At 42.7% G+C, this 16,756-nt stretch overlaps 1 protein-coding gene across 4 annotated transcripts; it reads right to left on the reverse strand.

Moving 5' to 3' along the window:
• Nucleotides 1-7,561: 7,561 nt before the first annotated feature.
• On the reverse strand, nucleotides 7,562-16,714 carry MRPS21 (mitochondrial ribosomal protein S21). 4 transcript variants are annotated; one of them, XM_029949297.1, is made up of 4 exons: nucleotides 16,592-16,714; nucleotides 16,343-16,410; nucleotides 16,129-16,244; nucleotides 7,562-8,149 (listed from the first exon to the last, which is right to left on the reverse strand). In XM_029949297.1, exons 3-4 carry the CDS (start codon nucleotides 16,209-16,211, stop codon nucleotides 7,969-7,971), a joined length of 264 nt encoding a protein of 87 aa, XP_029805157.1. In that variant the 5' UTR covers nucleotides 16,212-16,244; nucleotides 16,343-16,410; nucleotides 16,592-16,714; the 3' UTR covers nucleotides 7,562-7,968. The 4 variants fall into 4 exon arrangements, with proteins under 4 accessions (XP_029805157.1, XP_029805154.1, XP_029805156.1 ...); XM_029949294.1 differs by having other exon boundaries at nucleotides 16,343-16,469; XM_029949296.1 differs by lacking the exon at nucleotides 16,343-16,410.
• Nucleotides 16,715-16,756: the final 42 nt, after the last annotated feature.

Consider the following 16,756-nt stretch of genomic DNA (forward strand, 5'->3'; position numbering starts at 1 on the left):
TGTGTCTGTCTCTGTATCAAAAATAAATTTTAAAAAAAACCCATCCCTTGGCTTTCCATATCAGAGTAATGCCTTACAAAATCTGCCCCACTCCATAACCTCTGTGATCTCTTTACCTCACTCATTCAGGTCCAGAATCCTAACCCCTTTTGTTTCTTGAACATACCAAGGATAATTTCAACTCAAGGCCTCTGGACTTGAAACTTTCTGCCTGGATTGTTCTTAATCCAGATATTGGGTTTGTTTCCTCCATCCCCTTCAGAGTTTTATTCAAATATGAGTTCAGCAAAGCCTTCCCTGACCACTCTATTAAATTCTGATGCTGTTGGGCACTCTTGATTTCCCAGATGTTTTTCTTTTTCCACAGTACTTATCACCACCTACCATACTAATTCTAGTTCACTTATGTATATAGCTTATCATCTGACTCCCTCTGCTAAAATATAAGCTCCTTAAAGAGAAGAATTGTTGGAACACCTAAGTGGCTCAATCCATTTAAACATCTGACTTTCATTTCAGCTTAGGTCAGGATCCCAGGGTCATGGGATCGAGCCCCACATCAGGCTCCATGCTTGTGATTCTCTCCCCACCCCCCTTCTATCCCTACCTGGTTCACACATGTGTGCTCCCTTCTCAAAATAAGAAAATGGAAAATAAAATAAAATCTTAAAAAAAAAAGTAACCGGGGGCACCGGGCTGACCCACCTGGTTGAGTGTCGACTCTTAATTTCAGCTTAGGTTATGATCCCAGGGTTGTGGGATCAAGCCCCATATTGGGCTCAGTGCTTGGGATTCTCTCCCTCTCTGCCCCGCCCCCACTCATGTTTTCTCTCTCTCTCTCTCTCTCTCTCTCTTAAAATAAATAAACACTTAAAAAAAAAAAGGAATCACTGTCATTGATCTATCTCCTAAATGCCTGCAGTAGCACCTGGCACAAATAAGTATTTGTTGAGCTAGGGAATGCGCATTTTTCAGCAACGGTTCTTGCAGGCCTCAGAACCTGCTGAAGTCTGTTTTTCACCTAAAGAATGGAAAAGCCTTAAGGCTTTTGTGTGTCACATTGTCTCTGTGTCTCCAGGACCCAGGAGAGTATGAAATAAAGGCTTAATAAATGGTAAATGTGTAAGCCCTGACAGTACTGGTTTTCTCATTCTGTCAGTAAGCCTGTGTTTTCCCCTTTCTTCAAAATGAGGCTCTAAGCCTTCCTGAACCACTGCTTCTGAAAAGCATGTATGTGGGCAAAGTATAATTTGGAAAAATATTCTCCAATATTATGGCACAGTTTCATATATGGGAAATTAACTATTCTACTATATCAGATTGCAAACTACAGAAAATAAAACTCCAAGATGTCTTCTTAGATGATGGGCTCACTAGAAAATGCAGTTATTCTCTAAGTAGGTTATTAGAATTTCCCAGGGAACATAAGACTTTTGTATCGAAAGGCTGGCTTTAAAGAAGTTTGAGAAATTAGTAAGACCCACCTTCCCTGATGGTGCAGCATGACATAATGGAATAAGGCTTAATTTTAAGTAATACACTGAGGGAGCCCTAACGTGTTGCTCAAGTTATGCATGCCTCAGCTTCCCCATTATATCTTTTTTCATATTTTTAAATCCTAGTTAGTTCACAGGGCCCAATATTGGTTTCAGGAGTAGAATTCAGTGATTCATACATCTAACAGCCAGTGCTCATCATAAGCACCCTCTGTAACATCCATCACCCCTTCAATCCATCCCCCACCCACTTCCTTCTCTCAACCTTGTTTGTTCTCTATCATTAAGAGTCTTGTGGTTTACTTCCCCCTTTTTTTCCCTTTCCCATATGTTCATCCGTTTTGTTTCTTAAATTCCATATGAGTGAAATCATATGGTATTTATCTTTCTCTGATGGACTTACTTTGCTTAGCATAATACACTCTAGCTCCATTCACATTGTTGCAAATGGCAAGTTTTCATTCTTTTTGATGGCTGAGTAATATTCCTCTCTCTCTCTCTCTCTCTCTCTCTATATATATATATATATATATATACATATATACATATATATGTATATATATATACACACACACACACACACACACCACATCTTTATCATCAGTCGATGGAGTCGATGGACATTTTGGCTCTTTCCATAGTTTGACTATTGTTGATGCTATAAACATTGGCATGCATATACACCTTCAAATCTGTATTTTGGTATCCTTTGGGTAAATACTTAGTAGTGCAATTGCTGGATCGTAAGCCAGTTCTATTTTTAACTTTTTGAGGAATCTCCATTCTGTTTTCCAGAGTGGCTGGCTGCACCAGTTTGCATTCCCAGTAGTGTAAGAGGAGTCCCCTTTCTCTGCATCCTCACCAACATCTGTTGTTTCTTGTGTTAATTTTAGCCATTCTGATGGGTGTGAGGTGGTATCTCTTCATGGCTTTGTATTCCCCTAATGATGAGTGATATTGAGCATCTTTTCATGTGCCTGTTAGCCATCTGTATGTCTTCTCTGGGAAAATGTCTACTCATGTCTTCTGTCCTTTTATTAACTGGATTATTTTCTGGGTGTTGAGTTTGATAAATTCTTTATAGATTTTGGATACTAACCTTTTGTCATACGTGTCATTTGTCAATATCTTCTCCCATTCTGTAGGTTGCCTTTTAGTTTTGTTGTTTCTTTCGCTGTGCAGAAGCGTTTTATCTTGATGAGGTCCCAATAGTTCATTTTTGCTTTTGTTTCCCTTGCCTCTGGAGATGTATTTGGTAAGAAGTTCCTGCGACCGAGGCCAAAGAGGTAGCTCCCTGTGTTCTCCTCTGGGATTTTGGTGGTTTCCTGTCTCACAGTTAGGTCTTTTATCCATTTTGAATTTACTTTTGTATATGATGTAAGCAAGCGGTTCAGTTTCATTCTTCTGCATGTTGCTGTCCAGTTCTCCCAACCATCATTTGTTGGAGACTGTCTTCTTTCCATTGGATATTCATTCCTGCTTTGACCATATAGTTGTGGGTCCATCTCTCCCCTTTATATCTATAGCACTTAATACCAGTGTCTCACAGATTATTCACTCAAAGTCTGCTGAGTGGGTTAATGATTCCAACTCTGCAGAGTTGTAAGTTTATTGTTTTGAGTGTTTTTAACAGTCTAAGTCAATTCCCTAGAGGGAAATGTTTTTCTAGGAACTGATTTTATTTCTAATGTTTGGAATTGGATGGGTTAAAATCCTTAATCTCCCAGGTACTAGCTGTGATTCCTTCAGGTGATTGAGAATAGGAATCTCTACTTCAAAAGAATATTGTGAGGATCAAATATAATGTATAAAACAATTATTGTGGTACTGGCCTAAGGACAGCCATACAGACCAACAGACAGAACAGAGCACTGAGAAAGAAACCTCACATATATGGCCAGCTGATTTTTAACAAGGGTGCCAAGACTATTCAATGGGGAAAGGGCAGTCTGCTCAACAAATGGTACAGAAAAAATGTATCCACATGCACAGAATAAAGTTGGACCCCTGCTTCACATCATATTAAAACATCAACACATAATGGATCAAAGACCTAAAGTTAAGGACAAAAACTAAAAACTCTTAGAAGAAAACACAGGGGAAAATTTCAAGACATTGAAATTGGCAATGATTTCTTGGCTATAATATCAAGAACACATGCAACAACAAAAAGTAGATAAATTGGAATTCAACAAAAAGTAGATAAATTGAAATTCACCAAAATGTAAAACTTTTGTGCATCAAAGGACACTATCAAGAGAGTGATAAGACAATTCACAGAATGGGAGAAAACATTTATGAGTCATATATCTGATAAGTTATTAATATCCAGAGTATATAAAGAACTCCTTTAACTCAACAACTACAAAAACCAAATGGATTCAAAAAATGGGTGAAGGACTTGAATACATATTTCTGGAAAGATTTACAAATGGCCAATAAACACATGAAAAGATGTTCAGCATCATTAGTCATCAGAGAAAAGCAAACCCAAACCCGCAAGGGAAAAAAAAAATCCACAATGAGATATCACCTCACACCTATTAGAATGACTACTAGTGAACAAGTCTAGAAAACAAAACTGAACATAACAAGTGTTGGTGAGGATATAAAGAAATTGGAACCCTGGAGTGCCTGGCTGGCTCAGTTGGTGGAGTGTGATTCTCTATTTATTGAACGGCGCCTGCCTGGCTCAGTTGAACTTGTAAGTTCAACTTGTAAGCCTGACCCTGGGTGTAGAGAATACTTTTCTTTTTTTTAATGTTTTTAATTTATTTTTGAGAGAGAGAGCGAAAGCAGGGGAGGGTCAGAGAGAGAGGGAGACACAGAATCCAAAGACAGGCTCCAGACTCTGGGCCAGCTGTCAGCACAGAGCCCGATGTGGGGCTCAAACCCTCGAACTGCAAGCTAATGACCTGAGCTGAAGCCGGACGCTCAACCGACTGAGCCACCCAGGCACCCCGAGAATACTTTTAAAAAATCTTAAAAAAAAGTTTATTGAGCATATAAATGCTAGGCATTATACTGGGCACTGGGAACATACTGGTTCAAAAAAACCCAACAACAAAGGCCCAACCCCCAGGTAACTGAAAATGTAATGGAGGGAGAAAGGCAAAGAAGCAATAAATCACAAGTTATAGAAGTAAACTATTAAAGGAAGTAAGCATATGACGATGAATTCAAGAGAATAGAAGAAGAGTTGGTAAAGAGATCAGGGAAGTCATCTCGGAGAATATCTGAATGGAGAGCTGGTACACAGGCAGGGGGAGAAAACAGCACACCCCAGAAGTCATCTGAGGGCATCAAGCCTGAAAAGCATGACTCAGTCACGAAGGGCATTAAATGCCATGCTAGTAGTTTGGACTTACTTGAAAACAGTGGGAACCAATGACCTACTTAAGCAGGAAAGTGAAATGATCAAGGCTGCATTTAGGAAAAATCATCCTGACCTAAGAGTGGAGAGACTGAAGGTCAGGCGACACTGATGCAAAAACAGTTAAACGACTGTTAATAGTTCAAGAGTTATGACAGTAGCTGTGACTACGCTTGTGGCACTTAGTCCTCAAAATGGAGATAAAGTAGACGTAGTGATGGTTGAGTGTGGAGGAGAAATCAATGATCAGGCTTCTGTCTGGCACAACTGGGGGATTACTGCTAACATTTATTGAGTTCTATGTGCGAAATACCATCCTGAGTACTTGAAATGCATGAGCTCATTAAATTCTCACCAAAAACCTGTATATTCAATTATTCTCATTCAGGGAGAACTTGATTTCATGTTACTTAATTTGCCAAAATCATGATCAAATCCAGATCTAAGTAAAAAACTATGTATGTAAGATAACTGGCACATAGTGGGAGTGCCAACATTTTCCTTTCAATTACTTACATTGAACACATTGCTCCATTACTACTTTATCTTGTTAGAATTCAGTGAGTTATTATTCCTCGATGTTTGCAGCCAAAGATAGGGAAACTCTCATTCCATACTTAGTGCACTTCTGAACCTTTAACGTACAATGTCAGAGTTACACAAGAGTCCCAATTTTATTTATTTTTTTTTACTTTTTTTCTTAATGTTTTATTTATTTTTGATACAGAGAGAGACAGAGCATGAGAGGGGGAGGGGCAGAGAGAGAAGGAGACACAGAATCGGAAGCAGGCTCCAGGCTCTGAGCCGGCTCTCAGCACAGAGCCTGACGTGGGGCCCGAACCCACGAACGTGAGATCTGACCTGAGCCGAAGCCGGAGGCTTAACCGACTGAGCCACCCAGGCACCCCGAGTCCCAATTTTAAATGGGTGCCTTTTTCCAGAGCACCAAACATTATATGATTCTTAAATTATGATTGGGATCAACCTGCCAGAGGAAATCCAGTGGACGTCTAGGAAATGTTAGATGCCTGCAATCAAGATAGTAGGTATTATATCTATCACTTTGTAACTGGGTAAATGCCAAACCACCCTGCCCTAAACCCAACAAGGACAAAATGATTCAGGAATTTTCTGTTTATTGTATGACCATGAGGGATCTTCTAGCTTTCTCAGAACATGGGGAGTAGGTCTTTCTCCCTGCCATGACAGCACAAACCGGCCAGAATTCAGCCAGCCAGCCAGTTACCCCTCTTCCATGAGGCCTTTCAACAGGCTGTCTGCTGAAACCTCCCCGCCCACTGCTCTGTGCGACACGGACACTGGTCAGGATGAATGACTAGAACAAGCAGAGGGTAATTTCAGAGATGAAGGAAATTCCAGATCTTAGCCACCCTTTGATATTTTGGAGGGACCGCAGAAGCAACTGTAATCCCAGGGGAATGCCGCCGAGTAACAGGCCTGGCTCTGTGATCACAAACATATCCTTCCATTTTGGCCAAAGCCAGGCCTTTATTCTTTAGCAACAATTGGCAGAAGGTGATACAATGCCATGGCTCAAAATCACTCAACAGTGGTATATTAAAGACCAAATTCAGGGACTGAAAAGTGATTCATAAGTATCAATGTCTAACTTGAAAATGAGGTTTTACAAAAACAAAAATGAACATAGTCTATAAAGAATTTCTCCAACCACAGTATAGGTTTCTGGAGGGCGAGGACCAGACCTTCTCTAAGCTACTTCCCCACGGGTCTTACTGATGAGGGGAAGATGGTGAAGCCTTGAAAGGCAAGGAACAGTGGTCCCAGCAGATCTTGTGCAGACCTGCCTCATGAAGAAGTATGGTAATTGTGAAAGGGAGAAAAGACTAAAATTAAGATTAGAAATGTGTTTTCATGCTGCTACACCACAAGGGGGCAATGTCTGAACACCAGTAATCTGGAGAAGCAAGGAACTTCCTTTACTTGCTTTTTAAACCTCCTACGGAGGGCTGGAGCCTGGGTGAGAAGTGGGCTAGTAGCTCCACCTACCTACTGGGTTCGGCACCAACTCTCATTCTAGCAGCGTGGCTATCGGAGGACCAAGGCCAAAGGAAAGAACGCAGAGCTGCTGGTCTTCCTACAGTGATCACATACCCAAGAATGTGAATTGAGCAGAAGTGGGGGTGATGGTGGGGATCTCCACCTGGAAACTATGAGCAGTGTGGGGTAGTGGTTCTCCAACTTTAGCAGGCATCAGAGTCACCCGCAGGGCTTGTTAAAAAATAGATTACTGAGCTCTAATCCCAATTTCCAATTCACAAAACCTAAAGTCAGTCTGTTGATCCAATGACCACACTTTGAGAATCACTGTTGTAGGTATTTCTGGCTCTACACCTTATACCTCTTAATACTCTCCCATTCCACCTTCCATCCACCTACTGCTTTAATTCTTCTCCTCTATCCCTTCACTAGCCTCCTTTAGAAAAACTGACTGGGTGGCTCAGTCAGTTAAGCATCCGACTTCAGCTCAGGTCATGATCTTGTGGTTCATGGGTTTGAACCCCGCATCACGCTCGGTGCTGACAGCTCGGACCCTAGAGCATGCTTCAGATTGTCTCTTTCTCTCTGCCCCTCCCCTGCTAATGCTCCGCCTCTCTCTCAAAAATAAAAATAAATTAACATTAAAAAAGAAAAACTAAGGGAAAGACAGAAACAGGAGTGTATGTAGATTTATTTTAAGGATTCCTCTGGGCAAGGATTCTGGCACTCTAGTCTGGTTGATGGGTGTTTCAGTAGCAAAATTTATTCCAAATATGTACATGCTTCCTCTAACAGTTGAGGGGAAGGGACAGTTCAGTGAATAGTAACAGTTGCTTTTCCAAAAGCAAGGTCTTGGTAATCACCATTCTACTCCTAGACTACTTTTTGACTCGGTTTCACTTTCACTTAATAAAAGACAGGGTTCATTGGTAACTATGGGATTGGTTCTATATATGCAGGTCTTCTTGCGTATATGTGATTGAGTTTATTATAATAAAAAAAGTAAGACAAAATGGCGTTTGAGAGAGGGAGGGGACAGCTGGATAGGGAATTTCATACTGGGCCTACTACCCACAGGCCTCAGCAGCCCTGCCACGGGTCTGCCCGATTCTTTCGCATCAAGAAGTTGATCTTGCGAGCCATTTCCATGTTGTAGATGCGCCGGCAGGTTTCATAGCTTTCCCTCTGGCGTCGGCGACAAGGCTTCTCATAGTACCGTCGTCGCTTGATGTCCTCAATGAGCCCGTCCATGGTGAGGATTCTGTATAAGGGCAAGCAGAGAAGTTAGCAACCTGGGTTCATTCTTTCTGAATTTCACAGATGGCCAGAAGCCAACCGACCAGACAACTGGTGTCTATAAAAATTCTGTGAAATGGTGGTTTTACAGCATTAATGGCCTACTTCTAGAGGCCCAAACAAGAATTTGTGGGGAATAGAAAAGTAATTAATTATTTAGTCCTTGCTCTTGGGGTGAGGACAATAAACACGGTCAGGGTCATGTTTTCAACCTTTTTTTCACCACAGCACACCTGAGGGATATGACACAGTCCCTGTAAGCACAGTGGCTCTGGGGGTGGCTGGATGGCTCAGTGAGTTAAGCAGCAGGCTCCTGGCTTCAGCACAGGTCATGATCTCACAGTTTGTGAGTTTGAACCCTGCAGCAGGCTAACAGTGCGGAGCCTTGCTTGGGATTCTCTTTCTCCCTCTCTGACTCCTCCCTGCTCGAATTCTCTCAAAATAAATTAAATTAAAAAAAAATACAACAGAAAAATAACAGTGGTTCTCTATGACAGTGATTCTCAACCAAGGGATCATTTCTGAATCTTCAGACGGGGTAAAAGTCCTTTGTAGCAGGAAAAACAAATCACTAGGGGCGACTCCTACTTGGTCCTTAGTTGCAAATGCCATCCTACCCCATTGTCAACTGATACAGCTAAGTCTGGAGGCCTCCATATCCCTGGCCTACTTAAGGAAAGAAGAGGCTCCATGATAAACCGATGATACAAATGGCAACATTAAGTAACAGCTTCACTCATCATCTTCCACGTACCATGTGCTCCAACCACACTACTTTACGCCTACTCCCTGAACGCACTGATACCGAGTCTTTACTCATGCTGCCTTCTCAGCCTAGAATGCCACCCCTACTTCCAGCTGCCAGACTTCTTAAATTGTTTTTCAATGTTTGCTTATTTTTGAGACGAGAGAGAGAGAACGCACGTGTGCGCACACGAATTGGGGAAGGGCAGAGAGAGAGGGAGACACAGAATTTGAAGCAGGCTCCAGGTTCCATGCTGTCAGCACAGAGCCCGATGCAAGGCTCGAACCTACAGACCGTGAGATCATGACCTGAACCGAAGTCGGACACTCAACAGACTGGGCCACCCTGGTGCCTCCAGTTGCCAACCTTCTCAGTGAAATTTTCATCTTTTTCATGCCAAATCTAAGTGCCACCTCTCCAAAAAGGTTTCTCATCTTCTTAGAGAAAATTATCTTACTGTATACCTATTTAGCGGTATTTCATTTTGTAATTTTTTATTTATACAAGCATCTCCCTCATTAGATAATTTCTGAAGACAGAAACTATGTTTGATTAATTTTTAAGGGCCCATAAAATTGAGCTCAGTCTGTTTTCTCCTGTCCACCCAATTCCTTGCAATGCAGCTCCTCTTGTTCGATTTAAAACATATCTAACTCCAATCCACCTCTTTGTTCTCCCACAAAGACACTAGGCTTATTCTATAAACTACGCATCCCTGGGCTCCTGAGAGCCGTGGCTATCACCTGTAATTTGCTGCTCCTTCTTAACCCATTGCCAATTGGTCCTAAGGAGGTCTGGAGGCATCTGCCGGGGCTGCCCGCCGTTCCTGGCAGTTTACACAGCCTCCTTCCTGCGCACCCTGGCCTTTCAACACAGGTGAAAAGTCAGTCACAAACACAACTGGAGACAAGGAGGTTAAGTGGAAGCTGGGGGATAGAGGAAAAAGGGAATCAAAATAAGAGAAACCACCAGCTACTTCTGCCCGGCAGGAAATCCTATTTTTTGCTGCTATATTATACCACAATGCCCAAGATAACAACAATAGATTGAACATGGACTTGAAAAAAGACGTGAGCTTTGAGTAAATTACCAATGTGAACAGACATGGGAACCACTGCCTGGTGGGATCCTCTCCCAGCCTGCTGCTGTTTAATATCCAGAATGATTTATAGGCTACTAGAAAATTGTATTTGTATAGATCAGTTTGTCTAGGTGTTAGTGGAAGGGGAATGTGAGGCAAGGGAATGGCTGCAAATGCCCAGAAGCAGAAGCAGATAATTCAGGTTCTACTGGAAACATAGTCATCCCCAGAAATCATGCAGATTCAAACACTAGGATCTTACAATAGAGAAGTAGGGCACCAAAGACCAAAAGACTCCATGTCCTGGCCCACAAAGGGTCTTCTTTGCTGGCTTTCTTCCTCAATTTACTCTTAAATGTTGGCATCCCTCCAGATTTGACTGAAAACCTCCGTCTTTCTGGCTCCTCATGACTTCCTTAGCCTTTACCAGTGAGCCCTGATGCAAAATGGAGTCATCTGCTAAAAGGTTTTTTAAAAAGTACTCATTCCTGAACACTATTCCTTAGAGATTTTTTTTAATGCTTTTATTTATTTTTGAGAGAGAGAGAGATAGAGACAGAGTGTGAGCAGGAGAGGGGCAAAGAAAGAGACAGGATCCGAAGCAGGCTCCAGGCTCTGTCAGCACAGAGGCCAACGCAGGGCTTGAGCTCACAAACCATGAGATCACGACCTTAGCCAAAGTCTGATGCTCAACTAACTGAGCCACCCAGGCGCCCCTAGAGATTCAGATTTAATCGGTATAGAGTGGGGTCACGCACTGGAAATGTCCTGAAAGACTGCCAGGTAATTCTAATGTAAAGCCTCCATGGATGCAGACACTGTTGACTTTTTAATTCTAGACCCAAACTTACCTTAGAGCTAGACTGTTATTTCCAATTGCTTCAAAACCTACACAGACCAAAGCTACTGTCTCCTAAATCTTTAGTGTTAATGACACCACCAGTTACTCAAGCTAAAAATCTCCACATGTTCCTAGACTAGCCCTTCTTTCTACTTCCTACATCCACAGTTACCATATCCTATAAATTCTGTAACATAATATAGTTCTTAGATCTCTTCCCTCTCTCCTTTCCTGTGGCCACAGCTCTAATTATTGTCCTAATCATCTTGTACCTGGACTACAGAACTAAGCATCTAACTGGTCATTTAATCAGTTAAGTTTTCATGGAATCCCAAATCGGTACCAGACATTGTGTCAAATGCTGAGGATAGACAACAAACCCAGAGACGGTTCCCAACCCCTGCAGTCTAGTAGCAAAGACAATTATACAAGAAATACAATAGTGTGATCACATCTTCCCTACATTCCCAAAGGACAGGGGTCCTCAAACTTTAGCAGGCAGCAATCGCATGGAAAACTTGTTAAAACAGACAGCCATGTCACCTCTAGTTCCTGATTCCATACGTCTAGGGCAGGGCCCAAGAATCTGGATTTGTAGTAGGTTCCCAGGTGATGCTGCTGCTGCTGGTGGTCTAGGGAGAACCAATGCCAGAGCAGTTAACGCCTCCTCTACAGCACTGACCAGAGAGTATTATATTTACCATGCTCTGTCTTTTCCATTTTTATTTCTTTTGTAAGCCTTTAAAAATTTTGTTATCAAGTAATCTTGACATCCAATGTGGAGCTTGAACTCACAGCCCTGAGACCATGAGTCACATGCTCCTCCAACTGAGCCAGCCAAGCACTTCTGTCTTTTTAACTAAAATAAATAAATAAATAAAATAAATTAAAAAAATTTTTCTTTAATGTTTATTTTTGAGAGAGAGAGCAAGATACAGATCATGAGCAGGGGAGGGGCAGAGAGAGAGGGAGACAGAATCTGAAGCAGGCTCCAGGCTCCGAGCTGTCAGCATACAGCCCAATGCGGGGCTTAAACCCACAAACTGTGAGATCATGACCTGAGCTAAAGTCAGATGCCCAACCAACTGAGCCACCCAAGCACCCCTACTCAACTAATTAAAAAAATTTTTTTTGATTTCTCTAATGTTTTATTTATTTTTGAGAGAGACAGACAGACAGACAGAGTGAGCAGGGGAGGGTCAGAGATAGAGGGAGATACAGAATCTGAAGCAGGCTCCAGGCTCTGAGCTAGCTGTCAGCACAGAGCCCGATGCGGGGCTCGAACCCACAAACCGCAAGATCATGACCTGAGCTAAAGCTGGATGCTCAACCAATTGAGCCACCCAGGCACTCCATCAAATCATTTTTAATAAAAGAATTTTGTTGAACTCATAAAGTAGACAGAAAGGGTGTTACTAATGAGGATGTTACTTCTGCTTCTAAAGGTATTTCAAGGACTAGCAGACCAAAAGCTTTTGAGTAAACGAATGAGCTGGGAGTTCAGGCACCTGGCAACCCAACACTGAAGAATCAAGTGCCAATTTTAGTGGAATTCATCAGATTACATAAAAGCCGCTGAGCTCCCTGGGCTGGGGGAGGTTGGGAGTGGCAAACTCACATGTCAGTGTAGCCACCACCCCCGGCAGGATAAAGTGCATGCATGAGGACTCAATGGGCCTAGAAGCTGGCCTACCAGGATAAGAGGGGTCAACTGGTCAACTGGGCACACGCCACTGTACTTGCCTTTCCTTGATTGGGGGAGAGCCAGCCAATCATGCAGGGCTTCCTAGCAACCCCCACTCCCCATCTCCTCATCCCAGGGCACTCGGTTATGTAACAAGCACTTTGCAGACACACCGGTGGTTTCCTTTATCAGACCACCTTGTGCTCCCAACACGCCAAAGCTTTAACCACCTCCCTCTCATCTCATTTGGTCTCCTACCTACTGTTGTAATTCGACCACAGGACATGAAACTAATTTTTAAATTACCAAACATAAGAAAGCTGAGAGATAAGGAGAAGCCTGGAATATGTCAGATACACAGAAAAGGTGGCCAGAGAGAGGACATTAGGAAAAAGCAGAAAAAATAGAGAAAAGTGCATCAAAAAACACTGTGTTTGACAGACAGGAAGACTCGGATATGTCAGAACCAGGTGGCTCACGTTTTCATGCTTAAATGTTCTTGCCTAGAAAATTGTTCTAAGAACAAGTTATTTGTTCATTTCCCCCCCAAAGCTAAAATACAATTTATGGTATATATACCTGACACTCCAAGAATTGAAATGTAGCTTCCTAAAGACTGAGTGCAAATTGACAGAATAAGTATCTTCCCCAAAGACTATAAAAATCACTACTGTAGGGGAGCCTGGGTGACTCAGCTCCAACTCTGCAAAGCTCAGGTCATGATCTTGCCACAGTTTCTAAGTTCAAGCATCGAATCAGGCTCACTGTTGTCAACATGGCGCTTGCTTCGGATCCTGTCTTCCCTCTCTGCCCCTCCCCTACTTACACTCTTTCTCTCAAAAACAAACATTAAAAAAAAATACATATTCCTTAAAAAAAAAAATCACTATTGTAAAACTTGCCCCAACTTGGCACCTTCTACCCAGGAAAAAAGTATGTATGAACTGCTATTCATCTACAAAAAGAGAATCTTAAGTATAGAGAGGGGTGCCCAGTGGCTCAGTGAGTTAAGTGTCCAACTTCAGCTCAGGTCATGATCTCATGGTTCATGGGTTCGAGCCCCAGAGCAGGCTCTGTGCTGACAACTCAGAGCCTGGAGTCTGCTTCAGATTTGTGTCTCCCTCTCTCTGCCCCTCACCTGTTCATACTCTGTGTCTCTTTCTTTCTCTCTCAAAAGTAAATAAATATTAAGAAAGAAAAAAGAGAAAAGGAGGGGGAGGGAAGAGGGATGTAAAAACAGATTCCTAAAGCAAACTCTCAATCATTCAAAACAAACAAATCACCAACAAAGCAAAACCAAAAGGGTAAAAAATTCCTTACAATGACTTCCAATTATAATAGCAAACACATAGTTCCTACCTACATGTTGTTTATTTTCAGAGAGTGTGTGTGAGAGCAAGCAGGGGAGGGACAGAGAGAGAGGGAGAGAGAGAATCCCAAGCAGGCTCTGTGCTGTCAGCACATAGCTCAAGACTGGGCTCGATCATCAAGAGTCGGAGGCTTAACTGACTGAGCCACCCAGGCACCCCCAAAGCAGCTAATTTCTTTAAAAAACCCAAAATTTTGCTTTTTTGTGTTATTTGCACTTTAGGAACAGGGCAGGTTAGGAGAGCTAACGTTGAGCCTTTGGAGATTTGTTTGACCATCAAGTAACAGCTGTCCTTTGACAGCCTTCAATAACACAAACATTTCAAATGGCGCTAACAGACCCACCTAAATCTACCAAAATAAATCCAAGACTTACAAAGAAAGGTCAGAGGAAAGGGTGAAGGAATCTGTAAGACTTTTCCCAAAGTCAGCATTTCATCTCACTAGCTAATTCACTACTGAGTCTGTGAAGACATTCATTTTGTGCTTCTAATTTAAGGGCACAGATATATAAGGTCTACGTATAAGATCATTAGACATCACGACCCTCTCACAGATGTGCCACTAGATCTGAACTAGGGAAGAGCTGGGAATGACCAGCCATAGAAAAAAAACAATACAGGTCATTTTGCCATCAGAACTTAACAGTGAGTCTTTAGGAAACAGCTTCCCAGGGACAGGATTGGTATGCACAAACACAGAATGAAGTAGTGGGGCTGACCTGAAAACTTCGGGGCACCTGGGTGGCTCAGTTGGTTAAGCAGCCGACTTTGGCTCAGGTCATGACCTCACAGTCTGTGGGTTCAAGCCCTGCATTGGGCTTTGTGCTGACAGCTCAGAGGCTGGAGCCTGCTTCGGATTCTGTCTCCCTCTAGCTCTGACCCTCTCCTGCTCACACTCTGTCTCTCTCCCTCAACAATAAATAAACATAAAAAAAAAATTTCTTTTTAAGCCTGAAACTTCTCAATTACACAGCTTTTGACAGCATCTTCCTCCTCTTTTATTATGGTATTCCACCATCCAACCCTCCACACCTGAAACTCTTTGCTAAGAACTAGATCACCTTTTATTTACCCTCTCAGTCCCTAAGAACTCCACTAGTAGACCCAATCAAATCAAGATTCTTAACTGGAAAATGACTGCTATTGGTGTTTACTTTTCCAGAGGAAGTAGTAAACAATTTAATGACACAAAGCAAACAACACTGTACTAGAAAGGTGTGTTTTGTACTCCTCTCTACCATTCAATAATTGTGTGACTCAAGAAACATAATTTAAATGTCCTAAGCTTCCCTTACTTTCCCTTATTGGCTGTAAGGCAGAAGCCCAATTCATATAATCTCTTAAGATCTCCTTCATACAATTTTTTTAACTTACTCAATTTTGTTAGCTTTTAAGTTGATTTATTTGAGAGAATGTGAGCAGAGGAAGGGCAGAGAGAGAGAGAGAGAGAGAGAGCGAGCGCGAGAAAGAAAGAGAAAGAGAATCCCAATCCACACTGTCAGTTAGGAGCCCAACTCCGGGCTTGAACCCACAAACCATGAGATCATGACCTAAGCCGAAACCAAGAGTCACATCCTCAAATCAACTGAGCCACCCAGGCACCACCATACAATTCTTTGATAATTCAACTCAACAAGCACTTCGTTCTCCAAATATTTCACACTGGGGAGAGAAAATGACGAAGCAAGCCAGAAGGTCAAAAGTGACAACCAGTGACCAGAGAAAACTAAGGAACTATTGGCTTAAGTATTGCAATAAGACATTTATATTACAGCCATTCTAAATCTCTTGATGTATGTTCAAAACGTATCAATACAGCTCCTCTACACCCAGTTCATTTCCACTTGTATTTTCTGCTTAGGCTGCAATCTTCCTCTAAACCTATTACACTTTTCTGTATCTCCCTTATGTCTCCAAGATCCCAAATCTGAATTCATCTTTCCGATAGCCTTGTCCTACACCAATCCTTCCCTCCACTTTCTATTTATCATGCACTGCATTCCTGCCTCCCAACCACTTTACATCTTGATGTTCCCTTTGGGTGCCTTAAGTCTTGGGGAGAGTACTCAGGCTGTGTATAAACAAACTTCATACAATTCGGTTTGGGGAGAAACTTCACCTTTAAGATAAAAAAAAAAAAAAAAACTAAACTAAAGGGCTGAAAAGGGAGAGAATAACCACCGCACTTCCCAAGAGAGCTAGTCCAGGCACGATTCTGGTTACCTGTTTAGGGTCCTGTATGCACCTTCCACGTTCCCTTCTTGTACCATCACAGTTCTGGCAATGAACTTCAGATGGTTTGCCATGACCTTGGGATTTAAATCTTCACTCTGCAAGATCTAAACGTAATGTTGGTAGGGGGAGGAAAGTACAGGGACCAGGTTAAAAAAGAAAAGAGATAAGAAACAGCAGAATGTCACTCTACTGCGTGGCTTACTCAGGGTCTGGAAAAGCAACGTCGTTTTCCAGGGCCAAGGACACTGGGCGCGTGGAAGTCTTCCTATCCTAGAGAGCACACGTGAATCATCATAGAGACTGCCTGGTTCTTGCCGACACACCCTAGCCTACGGAAGAGGTGGCAGCAGGGGGTCACCGCGGAGGCGTCAGGGCGGGGCACGGGTGGATCGGTCGCCGCAACGTACTCAGACGTATCGCTCACGGCCCCAGGAGCGTCTGGAGTGATTACCTGGGAATGGAGTGTCTTTCTTGGTCTTAGGAAGAGCGCCAACCCCGGGTCGCAGTCCCTGTGCCCAGCCCCGGCATCTCACCATACGCCTTCCGGAACCCGCCGCCGGAAGCGGAAATAAGTCATCTCCTGCGCCGAGCGACGATGTCCCGGCCGGAAAGAGGG

The sequence above is a fragment of the Suricata suricatta genome, chromosome 8 (assembly GCF_006229205.1).
Source record: "Suricata suricatta isolate VVHF042 chromosome 8, meerkat_22Aug2017_6uvM2_HiC, whole genome shotgun sequence".
NCBI classification, from domain to species: Eukaryota; Metazoa; Chordata; class Mammalia; order Carnivora; family Herpestidae; genus Suricata; species Suricata suricatta.

What these genes read in the sequence shown, in the direction of transcription:
- MRPS21 (XM_029949296.1), bottom strand. Translation starts at nt 16,211, where the DNA reads ATGGCAAACCATCTGAAGTTCATTGCCAGAACTGTGATGGTACAAGAA. An exon ending in GCATACAGGACCCTAAACAG is followed by an intron (nt 8,150 to 16,128) that starts GTAACCAGAATC and finishes GCCCTTATACAG; the next exon opens with AATCCTCACCATGGACGGGC.